Source organism: Vulpes lagopus, chromosome 1, assembly GCF_018345385.1.
Source record: "Vulpes lagopus strain Blue_001 chromosome 1, ASM1834538v1, whole genome shotgun sequence".
NCBI classification, from domain to species: domain Eukaryota; kingdom Metazoa; phylum Chordata; class Mammalia; order Carnivora; family Canidae; genus Vulpes; species Vulpes lagopus.
In genome coordinates this window covers 14,394,917-14,412,330 of record NC_054824.1, presented here as the reverse complement: position 1 = coordinate 14,412,330, position 17,414 = coordinate 14,394,917, and the positions used below count along the sequence as shown (strand labels likewise).

Below are 17,414 nucleotides of genomic sequence, written 5' to 3'. Positions count from 1 at the left end.
ATGCACATTCCTGGTATACCACCCATTCGTTTTGGTATTATAATTAGATGAGCTTATTAAAAGCTTAATTGAAGTCGTTAGCATTCTTTGTTAAGAGTGACTATTAGAGGCTTTCATGTGGTATATCAATTTCAGATATTTGAAGAACTATGCAATGATTTGTTTCTAGTGTGATCTGGGGTTTGGTGGAGACACAATCATAATGTTGGAGCAGATAATGTTTGATTAATGATCTCTAATGGTAGCCTTATTCATTATTTTACTTTAAATTTTATTTATTTATTCATGAGAGACAGAGAGAGAGAGAGAGAGGCAGAGGCACAGGCAGAGGGAGAAGCAGGCATCATGCAGGGAACCTGAAGTGGGACTCGATCCCAGGTCTCCAGGATCACGTCCTGGGCTGAAGGCAGTGCTAAACTGCTGAGCCACCCAGGCTGCCCTCATTATTTTATAATGATATTGTGAAGTTTCTTTTGCCCCAATCCAAACTTTCTCTTCTGTAACTTACACTCATTTTATTTTTTGGTGGTCCACCATGGTCTTTTGTTTTTAACAGTTTGTCCTTTTAGACTATTACTTTTGGAAAATATGCACCAATTCTGATGTATTGTCATGAAGAACATTTTTGGAATCTCCCTTTTCTGATTGTCTTTGGTGTCGATTTACAAGCCATGAAAAAAAGCAGGTTCATTTTTCTGGCAGTCAGCATTACTCAGTGTCAGCGTTTTCATCTGCAGAATTATGTGGTTATTTCTGAAGTCCCATTCCCTTCTGAATGGTTGGTACTTTTGAGGCTATTTGGAAATATGGGCCCCAGTAGCTGTAGGGAGTTCTAAAACCGGTGCTAGATCAGCCCTCCACATTCTGCAAAGTGCAGTCTTCCGAATCCAAGAGCGTTCAGGGTTGAAAGCTCTGAAATAAAATTCATCTCAGATCAGTCCTACAATCCCTCAAATCATTAAACTGCTTTTAATAGGACTTGGAATCAAAGGGTGCAATCATTCAAGGTAACCATGTTTGTTTTCAGTGGACAGGCATGGTGTCTATGTAGTTTAACAAGTCCAAATAAAATTCGAGGTTAACAAGTAAGGAAACATGGGTTTGGGGAGTCAAAAAACTTTTAATGACAAGGAGGTGCTGTGATTCTGCTCAACCAAGTATGGATTTGCAGTCCTTCTTCTCAAGGATGTCTTATAATGAGCTGGTAAAACATTACTTTACTGAGACAATATCACTCATGAAATATTAATCATGTGCATTTTAGAAATATTTTCCAAATTATAGGCCCATTGAAGAGTAACAATAAAAATGTAAGCATCCATTCAGATGTGGCTATCTGGACCCAAAGTTTGACCGTGGGTAAGACCAGATCTAACCTCTGACTAGCACCCCAAGATCCTTCTCAAATTGACACACAGAAGACTTGAGAAGAAGTTTCAAGCAAAGTGGAATTCCTGAAATCTCCTTTAGAGGCCTCTAATTTGAAGAATTAGGACTGTGGGTGTCTGGGGAAACAGTTGTCCAGACTGAGGGAGTAGCAAGAGCATAGGTCCTGCACGATGGTCACCAACAGCAAGGTGACCATTTGGTGGCATGGAGTGAGCAAGAGAATGATGAGATGAGGTCAGAGGTACTTAGGGGAGGAGGCAAAGACCATGTGGTATCATGCAGACATTGTGAAGACTTTGGCTTTCATTCTGATGAAAAGACGTTGGAAGATTTTGAGCAGAGTAGACTAATCATCAGACTTAAATCTTTCAAAAGGATGTTTTCTGTGGAGATAAAATACTCTTAAGGGGCAAGAGCAGCAGCATGGAGGCCAGGCCGGAGGATGTGGTGTGGATGAGGGTAGTAGCAATAAAGATGGTTGGATTCTAGATAGATTTTAAAGGTAAAGCAGAAAGGGTGGGCAGATTAGGTGTGTTTGGGAGAAAGGGGGAGTCAGAATGACTCCCAAGATTTTTGGTCTGAGCAACTGGAGGTGTGTGTGGAGAGTGTGCTTGGGGAATAATGCGCATTTCTCTAAGGCTATTGAATTAGTTTACTAGAAGGGAGTGTTGACACTTGGGGACAAGGGTCTATCTTGTAGATTTTCACTCTGTTGCCTCATTTCTGTGTATGAAGTGAGAGGAAACAGATAGTTTTTGATCTGTTTAAATATCTCATCACTGTATCCTCTTCCCATCAAAGCTGACCATGGACTTTGGGTAGTATAGGCAGAGAATGGTTCCTATCCATGGCAACTCATTTTTGGGGCTGAAGGTCCTGTGTTCTTGTGTTGGGGTTGTAGGGATGTGGGATTGTTTCTGACGCTTGAATTCCAAGTGTTCCTTAATGTAACAAGAAACAAGAGGACCTGTTTGCAAGAGAACTGGAATCCACTCTGCCCTGGGGCGGGGGGGGGGGGGGGACAGTGATAAGACTGAGGAACAAGCCAAGTATTTTGGGGAGGAATTTTGACTTCAGTTCAATGGTGGCAACGTACGTGTAAGGAATGGAGGTTGCAGGGTAAAATGTTGGAAAGAAACAGAGGCTTTCTGATTCTTACCAACTAATGTCCACCCTGTTATCACACATTTCATCTCATTAGACCTTTGCTGAGTGAAGCCTGAAGAACTTACTGCGTCTCCATTCTCATTGCCCACTCAGCTCCTTACCTCCTGCAACCTAAGCTTCCTCCTTCTCCATTTTGCTGAAAGTACTCTCTTAATCATCATGATTGGTTCTCAATTCCTGAGCTCCTCGTTAGTATGTATGTATGTATGTATTTTATTTATTTTTTATTTTTTTATTATTATTATTTTTTTGTATGTATTTATTTTAAAGATTTCATTTTTATTTATTCATGAGAGACACACAGAAAGAGAGGCAGAGACACAGGCAGAGGGAGAAGCAGGCTTCCCACAGGGAGCCCAATGTGGGACTTGATCCTGGAACTCTGGGATCACACCTTGAGCTGAAGGCAGACGCTCACCACTGAGCCACCTAGGTGTCCCTCCTTGTTAGTATTTAGTATGCATTACCCACCACAGGCATGGATGCATGCCCTCCCAGACTCCCGGCTAGCTCACGTCTCTCCTATTTCTTTGTTCCACCTGCAGAATGCCCTTTGTCATAATCTTCTTTGGTTGACTTGCCAAAGAATTGTGCCGTATACACTTCAGACTTGCTGTCCTTACCCTCTAACTCAAGGTCATTCCAGATGTTCCCATCCTTCTTGCCTCTTGGTCTCTTTCATGTTTCTGAAAGTGCAGACCAACTGTGCATCCTAGGCGGGGCTATCTCAGAGCCTTTGTTAATGCTGATATACCCAGAATATTCTTTCATTTCTGCCTTCACAATTCTAACCATCTTCACGTCTCAGCCTACATGCCCTTTCATGATTTTTAAAAAATAATAGCTCATTGCTGCAATTCTTTTATTATAACCACTGACCTCTTCTTTTCATCAGCAGGCTGCCTTGAGGGCAGGATACATTTCTGATTCAAGTGGATACTCAACATACTACCTAGAACAAGTATCTGACTGGCATTTCAATTATTTAAGCTTGATGAAATCCAGAGGAACATAAATCCAGAGGAATATAAACTGGGATATGAAATTAGTCTGATTATGGTGGCACATGTCCTGTTCAAATGCACACTTAACACCAACATTTTGGTTGAGAAATGATCGAGAATAAAGTCGTAGATAAAATAGCGTTCATCACTCACTGGGATGGAACATTATCATCCAAGCACACGTTGCTTCACTAGTGTCTTCTGCACCTTATTGCAAAATAACCAATTTTAATTTTAGAACTTAATAGGTCACATTGTTTTTCCCGCTCTCTGAGGGATAGAACAGAAATTCTTTCTTACTGCTCCTATGTCCTGTGTCACATGTCCAGTGAAGTAGATCTCCTACCTCCCCACACCTGCATGTTCTTGCAACAAAAAAAAGGAATGATGCTGATAAGCATGAAGACAATGAGACTGTTTCTTCTCAATTCCTGCACGATTGGCGACCATTTGTCTATAATTTTTCATTTTCATTTAGTTCCACTAAAATAGTGGTTTAGAGATGAACGTCAATTAGGAAATAAATCACCATAGGAAAAGCATAAATAACTTTATGTGATACAGTAAACTTCTGATATAAGAGCCTTTTAGATACTTTGTACCCACGTACTTCAGTGTATTCTTATTAGTGATTCAAATTTAATTTTGAAAAATGTATGCCTGGTTTTCCCGCCCCCCCTTTTATTTATTCTTATTTTATTATTATTATTATTTTTCAGCATGGAAAAGGAGGGACACAAAAGCAATATATTCCAGTTTCAGAAAAACTTTTAAATTCTAGTACTTGAGGTGGTTACATTGGAAAATATTTTAAAATAATTCATCACATGACCAGGAACAACTGAAATTACTTTCCAAGGATAGAATTTCATTCCATTAGACTGTATATTATACGGACATTGGATTTTAACAACATTTTAGTTTGAAAAAAGTATTTTTCATGATGGAAACTGTATGGACATAGAGAAATTTCCTTTATCACAAGTGAAAACCTACCTGTAGGGGTTGGATATGTTCTGTGTGCCTCAGACCTGCCTTGGAAAAGCATAAAGATGAAGAACTGTACTGTGTGCTCTGTCCATGTTACAATGTGAATTAGACTGTACTTCTCTTCTTGTGTAAATAAATATATCAGAAAGAGAATGGAAGTGAAGTCTTGAAGTAGAGGTCATGAAAAGAAGAGAAGAGTAAGGGGGAATATATGGGAAGGAAGGAGAGATGATTGAATCAGCTTGTCTTGAAGTGGCACTCTAAATATTCTATTTCCACCAGTTACAGTATCTACATTTTCTAAGATCAGTATATTCTGTTTTCTTTATCATCATTGGCCTCTGCAATATAATTTTACATCATATATTATTAATATTTTTGGCTATAAGAAATTCTTGAAACTACATGTGATCAAAGTATAAATTTTGCTAACAACCCACATTATGTGTGTCTCCATACAGGTTTCTCTTACGTGTTTTCTGCTGCAGGGTTAGAAATCTGTCACAACAAATCCTAACACTGTCATGCCTCAGTATACTTTTCCTTAGAAAAAAAGAAACCAGCATTCTTGTAAACATTACACTGTAAGATGCAAAATTTGATGGAATTCCTAAATATCATCTCAAGATACACAAAGGTTCTCCTACATGTGTGTTCAATTCACATATCAAGAAACCCATGAAGACAACACTTTCATAAAAGGCAACATTTGTGAAAAGGCCACCGCAGTGAGCTTTGTGTTGCTGGAGTCAATACTGCAGCTGCTGTCGATTTCCTGGGTGTCTTGAGGTTAGAAGTTGATTCCACCAAGGCAAACATCAAGTAATTTGACTTTGTCTAGATGAATGAACAGCCAGACTTCTTAACCACTTCCCTCACATGGACTGTTCGGGTCAGGTTACTTCACTTTTAGGTCAGTCAAGGCCTCTGAGACCTCCTCGTTGACCTGGGCGGAAATGCTCGCCTCGGTGACGTGGAGATGAAGGTCATACTGCTGGTCCAGGCCAAGGTAGCAGTCGCTCATGAGATACAGTGTGTAGATATACCTAAGACAGAAAAACAGAACAAAACGTAAAACCACAGTCATATTTAATTCCTTCAGAACTTTGGTGTTGAGATTCTGCTTACCTCCCAGGTAGTTCAGGAGTATAAAAAGAAATGGAAACAACATGATGATTTCGAACATATCCTACTCTTTTCAAAGCGATAAGTTCTCTCTTATCCACTTCCCCTAAAATCAAAAACCATCCTTCATCTTTTAATTTGGGAAATCGAGGGGTAACCGCATGGCTGTCTTGCTTTCCCTGTAAACCAGAAAAAAAAAAAAGATAAATCATTAATAATGTCTAGACTTTCTACACCCCTTGGTTGTGGTTTTTAAAAGGCTAAGTTGTTTTTCTTGAAGGCCATAAATCTACACGGTTCAGTATAGCTATCTGGGATGTTTTAAATTTTCTGGTTTGGTGTCTTTGATATGCTATCACCTACCATTTTTCAGAATTCTTGAAGTGCACTATAGGTACTACTTTGTGGCTATAACCACCAGAATATTTGATTCAGTTAGAACAGAAAGCCCTGATATCAAATTAGTAAAGTCTCACATCAATCTTATAAATGATATTAATACTCCATTTACAGGTGAACGAATTGAGATATAATCATGTTAACCAAATCTTCCAAAGCCTTATTCATAAGAAACTGATACCTAGGGCATAAAAGACTAGACCCTGGACCTCAAGATAATAAGTACCATATAACATAAATACCTTCCCTCCACCCAAGAATAAAATTCACATAAAAAAGCATATATTCTAATATGGCAATATTAAAATATCTTTTCGTTGAGGAATGGGAAATTATAAGCCAAGCAATTTGTAAATTACATTAATTACCACAATCTGAGAACCAGTATCACCATAATGGCAGCACTTGAAGTCTTTACTATAGATGGATTTTATCAAATACAAGATTATTTTGGTGATTCTTTAAGACAATGACATTGTAGCATAAAAGGTATTAATAATGACATGCTCTCAGTCAGACATCATTAAATACTGTAGAGGGAGATGCTGTACTTAAGACATTTTAAAAGAGATAAGATATTTTAAAAGAGAAGTCTGACAGCAATGCATTTTTATAGCATTTAGAAACAAATTGAGAGTTTTTCCAGAATGATAATCCAATTTTAATTTTTTAATTAATTTTTTAAAAAAGATTTTTAAAATTTATTTATTCATGAGAGACATAGGCAGAGGCAGAAGCAGGGGCCTCGCAGGGAGCGCAATGTGGGACTTGATCCCAGACCCCGGGATCACGCTCTGAGTGGAAGGCAGATGCTCAAATGTTGAGCCACCCAGGTGTCCCTAAAATAATTTTTAAGTAGTAATAGGGAGGTAGAAAAATCTTCGTTTTTTTCCATGACTTTATCTGTATGATTAGTACTATTTTTGTGTGTGTGTGTGTGTAAGTTAGGTCACCTAAAAATGCTCATGTGAAAGCCTCTGAAATACCAGAGGCCAATTAGTTCATACTTACACTGATTTTTAGAATTAGAAATTTAGAATTTTTAGAATTAGAAATTACATGAGATGGGACCCAAAGGCACAGTGCTAAAAAGCCGTAACGACAGAGAACTACTGACCATTCTGTAGTCAGTACATGGTCAAACATGGTCAAAACAGCATGGACAGTACACATGAACAACAACTTCATTCCTGAGGGCTTATTTTAGATACGGGAAAGCCCCTGACAGCACTGGTTGAAACAGAAGACAAATTCTTATTTCAATTATTATGGTACTAAAACCAATCAGCCCACATGCTCTGTATTAATATAATCTTAGAGGGCCAAATGTTAAATTTCTGTATCATCGGTAACAAACAGAAAAGACCACAGGAATTGAAAAAAACATGTTGTAAATTTTTGGCCTGCGTGCACACTGACAAAGCCCTTTCATGTGCATTTTAGTGAAGGAAGCAGGCAGATGTGGCAACTGAGGCACAGAAAAACTTAGTGTCCTATTCAAATCCACAGAGCTAAGCGGTAAAGCTTCGCTCTCACGTGCACCTAGCCAAAATGTTTTTTATGTATCAAAGTGTCCCCCCAGGCAGTGTTTCTCAAACCCTTATGTCCTTAAAAATCATTTGGGGTGCCGGGTACAAGTACAGATTTTGAGATTTCTCCCCCTGAGATTCTGATACTGTCAGTCTGATAAGGAGGGCCAAGGAATCTGTACTCTGAATTCCAGGAAATTCTTCAGGACTGAGTATACAGACGACATGAGAATAGTACTCCAGGCAATATATTATTATGTAAGGTGGATATTCTGGAGCTGAAAAATGGCACATGAGGAGAAGTGACTGGTTCCAGAAGACTGACTCTTGTCGCTTAAGGCCAGTTGAGGAGGTAGGATTCATGAATGACACGGACACATTAGTAATATAAAAGATATGTGTGGTGGCGCATGCTGGTATCTGGTGTGAAGCATTTGAGAATGGAAACCAAACACTATACCTTGTGGAACCCAAAGTGGACTCTCTGCAAGCTGACTTGAAGCACATACTCTTGATCAGCATGCAATCTGATCCACCTGTTGTCATTTCGTTTGTCTGAAGTCAGAGTTGTGATGGAGAGTTCACCATGTCCCTCCACTGAGTCATCCCACCAGCCTTTAACACTTAAGCCAACATCTATCACTGGCAAGTGAGATAAGAAATTCCATGCCTGGATAAAAAAAAAAATAGAAGAAAAGATAATAAAGGAATGGTTAATGTGAAATGCAGTGATCAAATAAGAAACAGTGTGCTTTGAAAAAAATCAACCTCTTTGTTTTGAGATTAATTCTAGATTCAGTGTAATCGTAAGACATAATAGAGAGAGGGCACCTGGGTGGCTCAGTGGTTGAGCATCTGTCTTTGGCTGAGGTCATGATCCTGGGTCCAGGGATCAAGTCCTGCATCAGGCTCCCTGCAGGGAGACTGCTTCTCTCTCTGCCTATGTTTCTGCCTCTCTCTCTCTGTGTCTCTCATGAATAAACAAATACAATCTTAAAAAAAAAATAATACATAGAGATACTGTGCACCATTTCCTCAGTTTCACCTAATGGTAGCATTTTTCAAAACTAAAATACAATATTAATACAGGATATTGACACTGATACAATCCAGAGTTTTTGTTCAGATTTCCCAGTTTTTCCCATACTCATTCATTTGTTTATAAAAATAGTGTGCTTTTAATCTTTGTAGTTTTTTAAAAAGTTTTTATTTATTTGAGAAAGAGATTAAGAGAGAGAGAGAGAGATCATAAGCAGGGGGGAAGGGCAGAGGGAGAAGCAGACTCCCCACTGAGCAGGGAGCCTGATGTGGGGTTCCATCCCAGGACCCTGAGATCATGACCTGAGCCTAAGGCAGACACTTAACTGACTGTGCCACCCAGGCAGCCCTTAATCTTTGTAGTTTAGAGTCCTTTTAAAAGTGACTAGAAAAATATTATTCATTAGCTAAACTTGTCACATGACTTCTTCACTATAAATCCCCCCTAGATATTGAATGGCTAATGACTACACTAAATCATAAGTTAAAAATGTTTGTTTTTGAGCTGCTTTGCTACAGAGAACATCTGGTCCAACATTTATGTGACCTCTAAGGCAGACAGCATTACCAGGGGATATAAAGGTAATTTGAAAAAAAATGCTGTGATGCAATTGTTGATGTCCCTCAGCATCATTTATTGACAACTTACTGTACAAAATGATTTTTTTGTCTATATGCCAAATTTATTCAACATTTCTATATGTCTGTATGTTACAAGGAATCCTGTAAGGATCTAGGGTCCTTCTAGAAATAAATATGTATTTTTGGCATTATATTGAGAATATTAATTAAAATGAAACACATTAAAGAGTTAAAAATACTTTATCAATCTTATTCTTGCTCTTTAAGTTGAAAGACATTTTGAGAAATTAGTATGCATGTAGCAAGTGCTCATTTTTATCAAATGAATGAACAAATGAATTTTCTAAGTCTACAGAAAGGATGTAACAGAATAAACTTAAAGTTATCACATAACTTACTATCAACTTTTCCTAACATTTATAATTATTTAGAATATCACTATCAGTCAAGAAAACTGCTCATTGGTTCTATCAGTTGTTACCTTCTAAGTTAGTTTTTAAAAGTACGTGAATACTTTCATTTTGTATTTTCCTTTCTTTCTTAACTATATACCACAGATTACCTTATAGGCATGACGTTCTGTTTGCTAAGACTTCAGGGCTGCCGAGTATACTTAATTGAAATGAAGTAGCCCTGATAAATCAAACTACCCCTTAGGAATTCAAAAAATGTAAAACTAATGCAAATTTTCAATTCAACTACAATCCTGTAACTTGTGAATCTGAAATTATGTCTGGAGTAGATCTTGAAATAGTCAAGCTACAGAATGGTCTATACTGTGCTTCAAGGTAACAGATGGCCTATCCCCTTGCTAGAACCCAGAGTCACTGAGTATAGAAGCCATACCACTTGATGTTCTAAGCCTGGCCAGAGTGGAAAAGTGATCAAGGGGACACTCAAATACACAATTTCTGTAAAGCATTTAATTTTGTGAGACAACGTAAGTAACATTTACCTCACGAAGCAAGCCTTCATGTTTCCTTACTTGTCCTATTAAATTAGTTACCGAGAGATGTTTTCAGGTACTAGCCACTCGTTGGGATTTTACTTTACAAAGCCCCCAAAAGCCAGATCTGGTTTTTATATATATGTGATCTTTTTTGTAGCACTTAACTTATGACTTTTCATCCGTGGTGTGTACACATATATTTGTTGGGTGTGTGTGTGTGTGTGTGTATACACACACACACACACACATATAAAAAACATAAGCTATTTTTAAAGAAACTGCTAAGACATTTCAGTACCAGCCAAACATATTTATCTGAGGATTAATCTTCATCTATTGAATCAGGCAAGAGCACTGCCATGCATACAATTATTTAATTAGCGGCCAAATCCTCTGCCAGTCAGCAGCCGTTCCAGGCATACTGATGGGGAAGAAGATGCAAATCTCACAGTCGTACTGCTTTTTCTCATTACTACTGCAATTAGCACTTAAATTGATGCTTTAAACATACTAATTTCTGGAATAATTCAGGATTTGTATGTTACCTGGGATCGCCTCACTGCAGAGCCGACACCAGATTGCTCTGCAAATTGAAGCACTTTTGAGCCAAATAACCATCATCATATCAGACTGAGCCAATTTGCATTTGGTTTTAAAGATAACAGAATGGCAATTTATGCAAATAAATTAAGTAAGTTTACTTCTGAGTTCTCCCTGAACTAATTATAACAATGTTCTAATTTTTCATCACATCTAAAACTTGGCTTGAAATCAGTGTATGTTAGGTTAGAAATCTGTTGTTGCTAACAGAAGCCTTGTTTGGATTTAAATATATTGTTTTTATTCATAATTTTGATGGTAATATAGTTAGAAAGGTAGGCACTTATTATGAATATTTAAGTTGCTTTTTTGTGCCAATTTTGAGTTCAACAGAAACTGAACAATCAGACTTTAATGCCTGTAATACTTTTTCTAAGTCTTGCTCAAAACCAACTTCCATCGGAAATAAAAAGAATGACATGGTTTAGAAGTTTCTTAATACCTGTATTTGCAAGTCAATATGTTAATTATGTTATAATTCCTGAATGTTTGACATGTTTAGGGTAAAACTGCTGAAGACTTAGAAGTCTATATATGCCAAAAATTTCTGACATCATTCACTCATATTTTTGGCCTTTCCAAAGATGCTTTGGAAAGATGACCTATGTTGTCTTTTACAACACAGATTTAGTTTCCTATCTAAGTTAAATGGCATACAATAAGAAATTTACTTAAGAATTACTTTAGAATCTAGGAACAATAAAGTGATTAAAATAAAGGGGGAAGGTATAAAAAAGTAACTGAGGGAATTGCATGAAAATCTACCCAAATGCAATTTATACCCAAGTGGGTGATGCAGCCTAGTGATGGACAAGCTACTGTAGGCTTTTCTAAGCTGGCTTAATAGCATTATACTGAATCAACTTCCAATAATGCCAGTGCTACTACTAGTTATTGTTACTGCAATTATTTTTAATATTGTTATTGACCTCTTTTCTATATTAGGAACTACATAAAGCAGTTTACATAATAATTATCTTGCTTAATTTTCAAACAATACTTCATGAGATAAGTATAATGTCTCCATGTTCATAATCACGGTAAGTGGCAGACAGAATTTAAACCCAGGTGAGTCTGGCTCCAGAATCAATGCTTTAAGTTAGAAAACTCTTGGTATAATTCCCTGGGCAGTATAAGGAAGCTTCAAAACACAGAAACAATGGCCTGACCTGCTTCATTTTCACAGCTGGTAGCTCGTTTTCCATCATGGAGCTGAATACATGGTCTTTCCCTCCACAGGCATGGATCAGTTCAGGAAGGCAATCGATGAAGCCATGGCACCCAGCACGTACTCCCTTTATACCTGGGCTCCATTTCCTGAGAAATAATATCAACACTAACCAAATAATTCTTTCATAGAGCAAAATATTTCCAGCTCATTGACAATGAGAATTGTCAGGAATTGGTTTATGTAATGAGAACAGGTTTTCAAAATTAAGACTACTATACAACTTTTTAAAGGCCGTTGTAAGTTTCAAAATCAGCCAGTATTCTCTAATATATCAATTTAAGGCAGTATGGCTATTATGACATAAGATGTGTAAATCAAGTGTGAGCTCAGTAACTACTTAGGGTTTACAGATAGGGGGTGTGTTTCTATAGGAAGGCACTAATGTTCAGTAGTGCTTCCACATGGATAAAGCATTGACTTGAGCCCTGGTATGTTTTTTAACTGATGTCTCTAATATAATAACTTGCATAAAGTTTTCATTTTAAGTTGATGGTAACATACAATTAAAAGTCCATTTTGGAAATCTTCTGAGAGTTATAGCACAAGTAGTTCAGGGTCCCAGAGGGAAGTCCACCTAAATTTTATCCTCTATTTTATATATATAGAAGAAAAATACAATTGAAATTATACAAATATAAGCACTTTTCAGGGTGTGAAAAGAACTAGATCACAGCAAAGAACTAGATCAAATCTCCTGGACTCCAAGCAGCTTTCCATAACAGACCTGCATGCTGTGTTGCAATATTACCCTTATGCACCTAATTTACTATTGAAATCCAACTCCCCTAACTTTTAGTACCATATTGGAAGGGTTCCTGAAATTGAGCTGGAGACATGAGGTATCTGCTTTTCCCCTCATGCCACCTGCTGCTGGTGTGGCTCACTCTCTGAATGTGCCTTTTAGTTTCCAAGACATCCCATGGTGGGGACTCCAGCACCATGGAAATAGTTGCCTGGGAACCCTCTACTCCTAGGAAAGTCCACCTGAGGACTTACCTAGGAGACCCCTGTGTGTGTGAGGTTCTGGTTGACTTTTGTATCTAGATGCCTCAAATGAGTACACCCCTTAGTCCATCTAACAAGAGGAAGTGAGTACATGATGGCAACCCACAGCCAGACTGTTCTGTGTGTCTATGGGACTGTAAACCAACATTTTAGCTGCAAAGGACCTCTCAACTGATGTGAAACACTGGTGTGAAATAAACACTGCCAACCTTACTTGTACTGTGTACTGTTTTTTTCCTTGCTAAAATATTTCCAGCTATGTACACAAGACCTACAGCTTAAATAATTTGATAATAATATAAAACTCTTCTTTTTAGTACAGGTTATATCTCGAGGTGCTAGTATATATAACTACCCAGTTTTGGACATTTTGTAGATGTACAATTTACCTTTGACAATGGATTTCAGATCCCTTGACTCTACTGTGCAGTAAAGAGAAACTAGTCATTTATTTTTGGTTTAGATCACAAAGCACTTTCGTAACATCTTTTAAAGGCTGATATTGTAAAGGAATAAATGCAATTAAAATAGAAATGTATATAATTGTAACAGAAAACAAGAAAAGGTTAAAATGAATTGTGGTTCAGCTTATGGTAGACGACCGAATTCCAACAGAGACCCTTATATCACTAGGCCATGTCTCCCTCTGGGAAACAGGCATTTTCGCTGTAAAGACTCAATATCTTAGACACAACATGAAAGTCAAAATATTACTTTGAAATTAAGAAAGATAATTACATTGAAAATTATAACAATTACCTGAAAACGTGAAGATGGTGGAGTTCTATGTTTGGTATTGAAAGAAGAGAAGAGTCCTTTAACCACCGACCCTGGATCACCATCTGAACCAGATTGGTGATATTCAGGGCAGTCACCAGCCAGCCCTGGTTTGCAGCCACATCCAGCATTGCCTGAACAGGGGGAAAAATGCACGTATTACAAGAATACCATGGCACTTGCCCTCTCCATTGGGGATCTCATGTTAACTTTATCAGAAGACAAACATAAAATAATAAGGATTATACCTCTAAATGACTATAATCAAAATAGAAACCAGAAAGTAAACCACAGTTGGATTGGAAGGAACAAATCAAAACTCTCATAGCATTTGTTGCACATTTTTTCCTATAAAGTACCACATTTTTAGCTTTTCTTAGGGTAGCAAATATAGCCAGGTAAGACTGGTAACCAGTAATAAAACAAAGAAAAGCCCAGTGTACTTTAAGAACAAACACGTATATAATTCACTGTATCAAGAGCATTAGAAGCAGCATCTAAAGGGTAAAGCTCAGGAAGTCTTTTCCAAATTTAATATTAATAATGGTAAGATAACAGGCCTTCTTGCCAAAAATTTATTTTCACCCCAAAGCAGGCTGGAAGGCAGAGCCCTGGTTTTCAATGAAAATAATACACTACATACTTACAAATGGGGCAATTGCCAGTGGTACAAGTGGAACGATGAGAAGCTATTCATATTAGTCTATACATTTAATCTAATGTTTTATGGACAAACAAACGGCTGCATTTGCCTAAGGCAAAACTAAACAGTGAAATCTTCTTTAAACAAAGGAGAAGTTTACACAGGCAAAGCTATTTCAATTAAATTAGATTCTGGAGAATGCTGACTTAAAGACACATAAGTTAATATCATGATCTGAGGCAGCTACTTTATACAGTTTTAGGAGTGTACTCTCTTGTTTTGGGAAATGAAGATATGAAAATAAGAAGAAATTCTATACGCCTAGTAAATGCTGAAAATGACAGTATAATGGTAAACAGCTCAGTACCAGCAAAATATTTATAAAATGTTGTATAAATTTATTAGAACATTTTTGGAAATAATTTCTAAGGCATATTATGCTAGTAAAATTAATTCATCATGCTATTTAGTACTACTGAGGCAGACATATTTTCCTCCTAAGTTTTGCGTTTCCTATTTTGTGTCCTCTAATTTAACAAAAAGTGAAACCTGTTTAAAAAACACCTGGCTAAACCAATCTGTTGTCTTTCTATATACATTACACGAACATGGATCAATAGTTCTGGCTATCATGATTAATGCGATGAAGTGGTCAAACTGGGTTTTAGCACCTGTAAGTCAACCATATATGATAAAGCTTCATGTTGGTATAATAGATACCTTTATATGTGTGTATATCAATGTGTATACATGTAAGAATGTACATGTTTATCAATTTAGGGAAATCCGTTTCCATTCTTCCATTTCTCTGTAGAGCTGATTAAAATGCTTTGCCTTTCTCTGAAGTATATGACAAATGGATTGTGACCAAAAAAAAAAAAAAAAAGTATTAGTTCACAAGTAACAGTTCCTGATTTATGTAAGGGAAGAGAAAGAAAAAAAAAAGAAATGAATAATTATATCTAACACAGTATGATGGTGGTGTTAGAAGTTGTAATGTGGGGTAACTATGGCGCTTTTACTTGTGATTTTACATTATAACTTGACTGGAAATAAATTCCAGACCAAGAGCTCACATACAAGAAGAGCTGGATGGATGGACCATATGTTTTTAACTTTGAAGTTTTCATGATGAAGTTGAAAGATTTCATAAAATTTATGAGCATTCCCCACAATTTTTCATTGTATGATCCAGATGTGAAAATGTACAAAATCATGCAAAGTGATTGCTTACATGAAGTAAATGAAAAGCCATGTCATGAATTGAAAACTATTATTTCTCTCATTTTAATTTAGAGAAAAGGCAGGAAGGGAGATAAAAAATCTGGGATGAAAAAATGTTTTGCAACTACCCAAAGTGGTGAATGAAATGATGCTCTCTGCTCCATCACTCCCTAGTTGCTCCCCACCCTCCACCCCTATCACTGTCTTAGTGCAGACCTTCATTAACTCTCACCTGGAATAATCTAACCAGCCCTTTAGTCTCATTCTCATCTAATTTTTCTTCTATTCATATTTTATATGGTTACCAAAGTAAATCGTTAGAGAGGTAAGAAGGATCATGTCATTCATCTGCTCAAATTTCTTCAATGGCCTTGTACTACATAGAGGACAAAGCTAGTGCTTTTCTGCCTGACAGTTTTGGTCTGTGATCTAGCTGGTCCTGGCTTTTCACCCTGGCCCGTTCCTCCCTGTACCCCTGATATAGCAATACTAAATAAATGACTGCTATTTATCCACATTTGCCCTTGCACTTAATGTTCTCTTTTTGCAAATCCTGCTCTATCTACCTGTTTTCCTGGGAAATTTTGATTCATCCTTCAAGTCTATCTCAAATGCTACTTCTTACTGTGAAGTCTCCTTGATTTTCCAGATGGACTGTAGATATTTCTTTCTTTTCCTGTGTGTCTGATGTTCTTGATGCATGACTCTGTTATCCTATTGTGATTCTCTGTTTACACATCTGTCCTTTTAACTATAGACTTCTTGATGGCAAGAATCAAGAAATATTCTGTTACCTCTAGCCCAGTGCACTGAAGAAATATGTTTTGTGAAGGAATATTGGTAAAAAGCCAATTAAAATGATTATAACAACATTCTGCCTAAGTTATTGCACACAGTCCCTGCAGCTCAGGACAAACTGGAGGATGTGGGCTTGGATCTCAGGGTGAGCAAGCAAGCCAATGTTACTGTTCCCAGGTGCATACCTAAAGAAGCTAAGGTGAAGGGATGGTCCAGGTAAATGGACTTGAGGGTCCTGATAGGTTGTACTGACATATCTCTGCATGACTGAGCCTAGGATGGATTCTCTGTGTCTTTTATAGCAGTCTTTCTGATAGACAAAGCCTAATAGGTATCTGCTCCTCCCCCGAGTGGGGCTGACTTTGGCAGCAGCTAGAGATCATGGCTCAGTTCCCCAACTCACCTCAAAGTCCCTTATAGAGATCTAATGCTCAACAACAAAGGTGGTTTTGTACATTGAGGAGCTATAACTCTGGACATTCTTCAGCTTAGCATCAACATTAGGCAAATACTTAATCCCTCTTTACCTCACATCTACTTTCTAACTTGGCATGCTACTCACAGGACAAAATTAGGATGATTCTAAGTGTAGGGGAAAAAAGGATGGGCACTGACTCTGTTTGAAGCTTTCTCCTACTAAGTTGGAATGAACTCCAGTTGATTGTTGATTGAGAATTCTTTGTCATTTCCAGCTGTGACATAATGGAAATATAATTTCTAGCACTGTATTTATAAAATCATGCCACACTTAAAACCTTATCATAATTAGTAGAAACTGTGGAGCTGTCATTTGTTTATAGGAGAACAGGTGATGAGTTTGGTTTTTAACATTGTAACTGAGGTGCCACTAGGAAGCCAGTTGAAGAGTCTAGGTAAGAACTCAAGAACTTCTGAGTACTTGGCTTTATGCCAAGTAAAACAAAAAACAATTGGTAAAACAATAACAACTATAGGCTGTAAAAAT

The 17,414-nt window shown here is 37.4% G+C and overlaps 1 protein-coding gene across 3 annotated transcripts in view; it reads right to left on the bottom strand.

The window, feature by feature from the left end:
* Nucleotides 1-4,312: 4,312 nt before the first annotated feature.
* The window catches only part of ASCC3 (activating signal cointegrator 1 complex subunit 3), a 347,397-nt gene continuing 334,295 nt past the window's right edge, over nt 4,313-17,414 (bottom strand). For all 3 annotated transcript variants that reach the window (XM_041745387.1, XM_041745404.1, XM_041745396.1), the window contains exons 38-42: nt 13,768-13,919; nt 11,942-12,089; nt 8,064-8,273; nt 5,679-5,854; nt 4,313-5,596 (exon numbers count right to left, since the gene is read on the bottom strand). In XM_041745387.1, the coding sequence (XP_041601321.1) occupies nt 5,449-5,596; nt 5,679-5,854; nt 8,064-8,273; nt 11,942-12,089; nt 13,768-13,919 (834 nt within the window). In that variant the 3' untranslated portion in view covers nt 4,313-5,448. The remainder of the gene's footprint in view (nt 5,597-5,678; nt 5,855-8,063; nt 8,274-11,941; nt 12,090-13,767; nt 13,920-17,414) is intronic.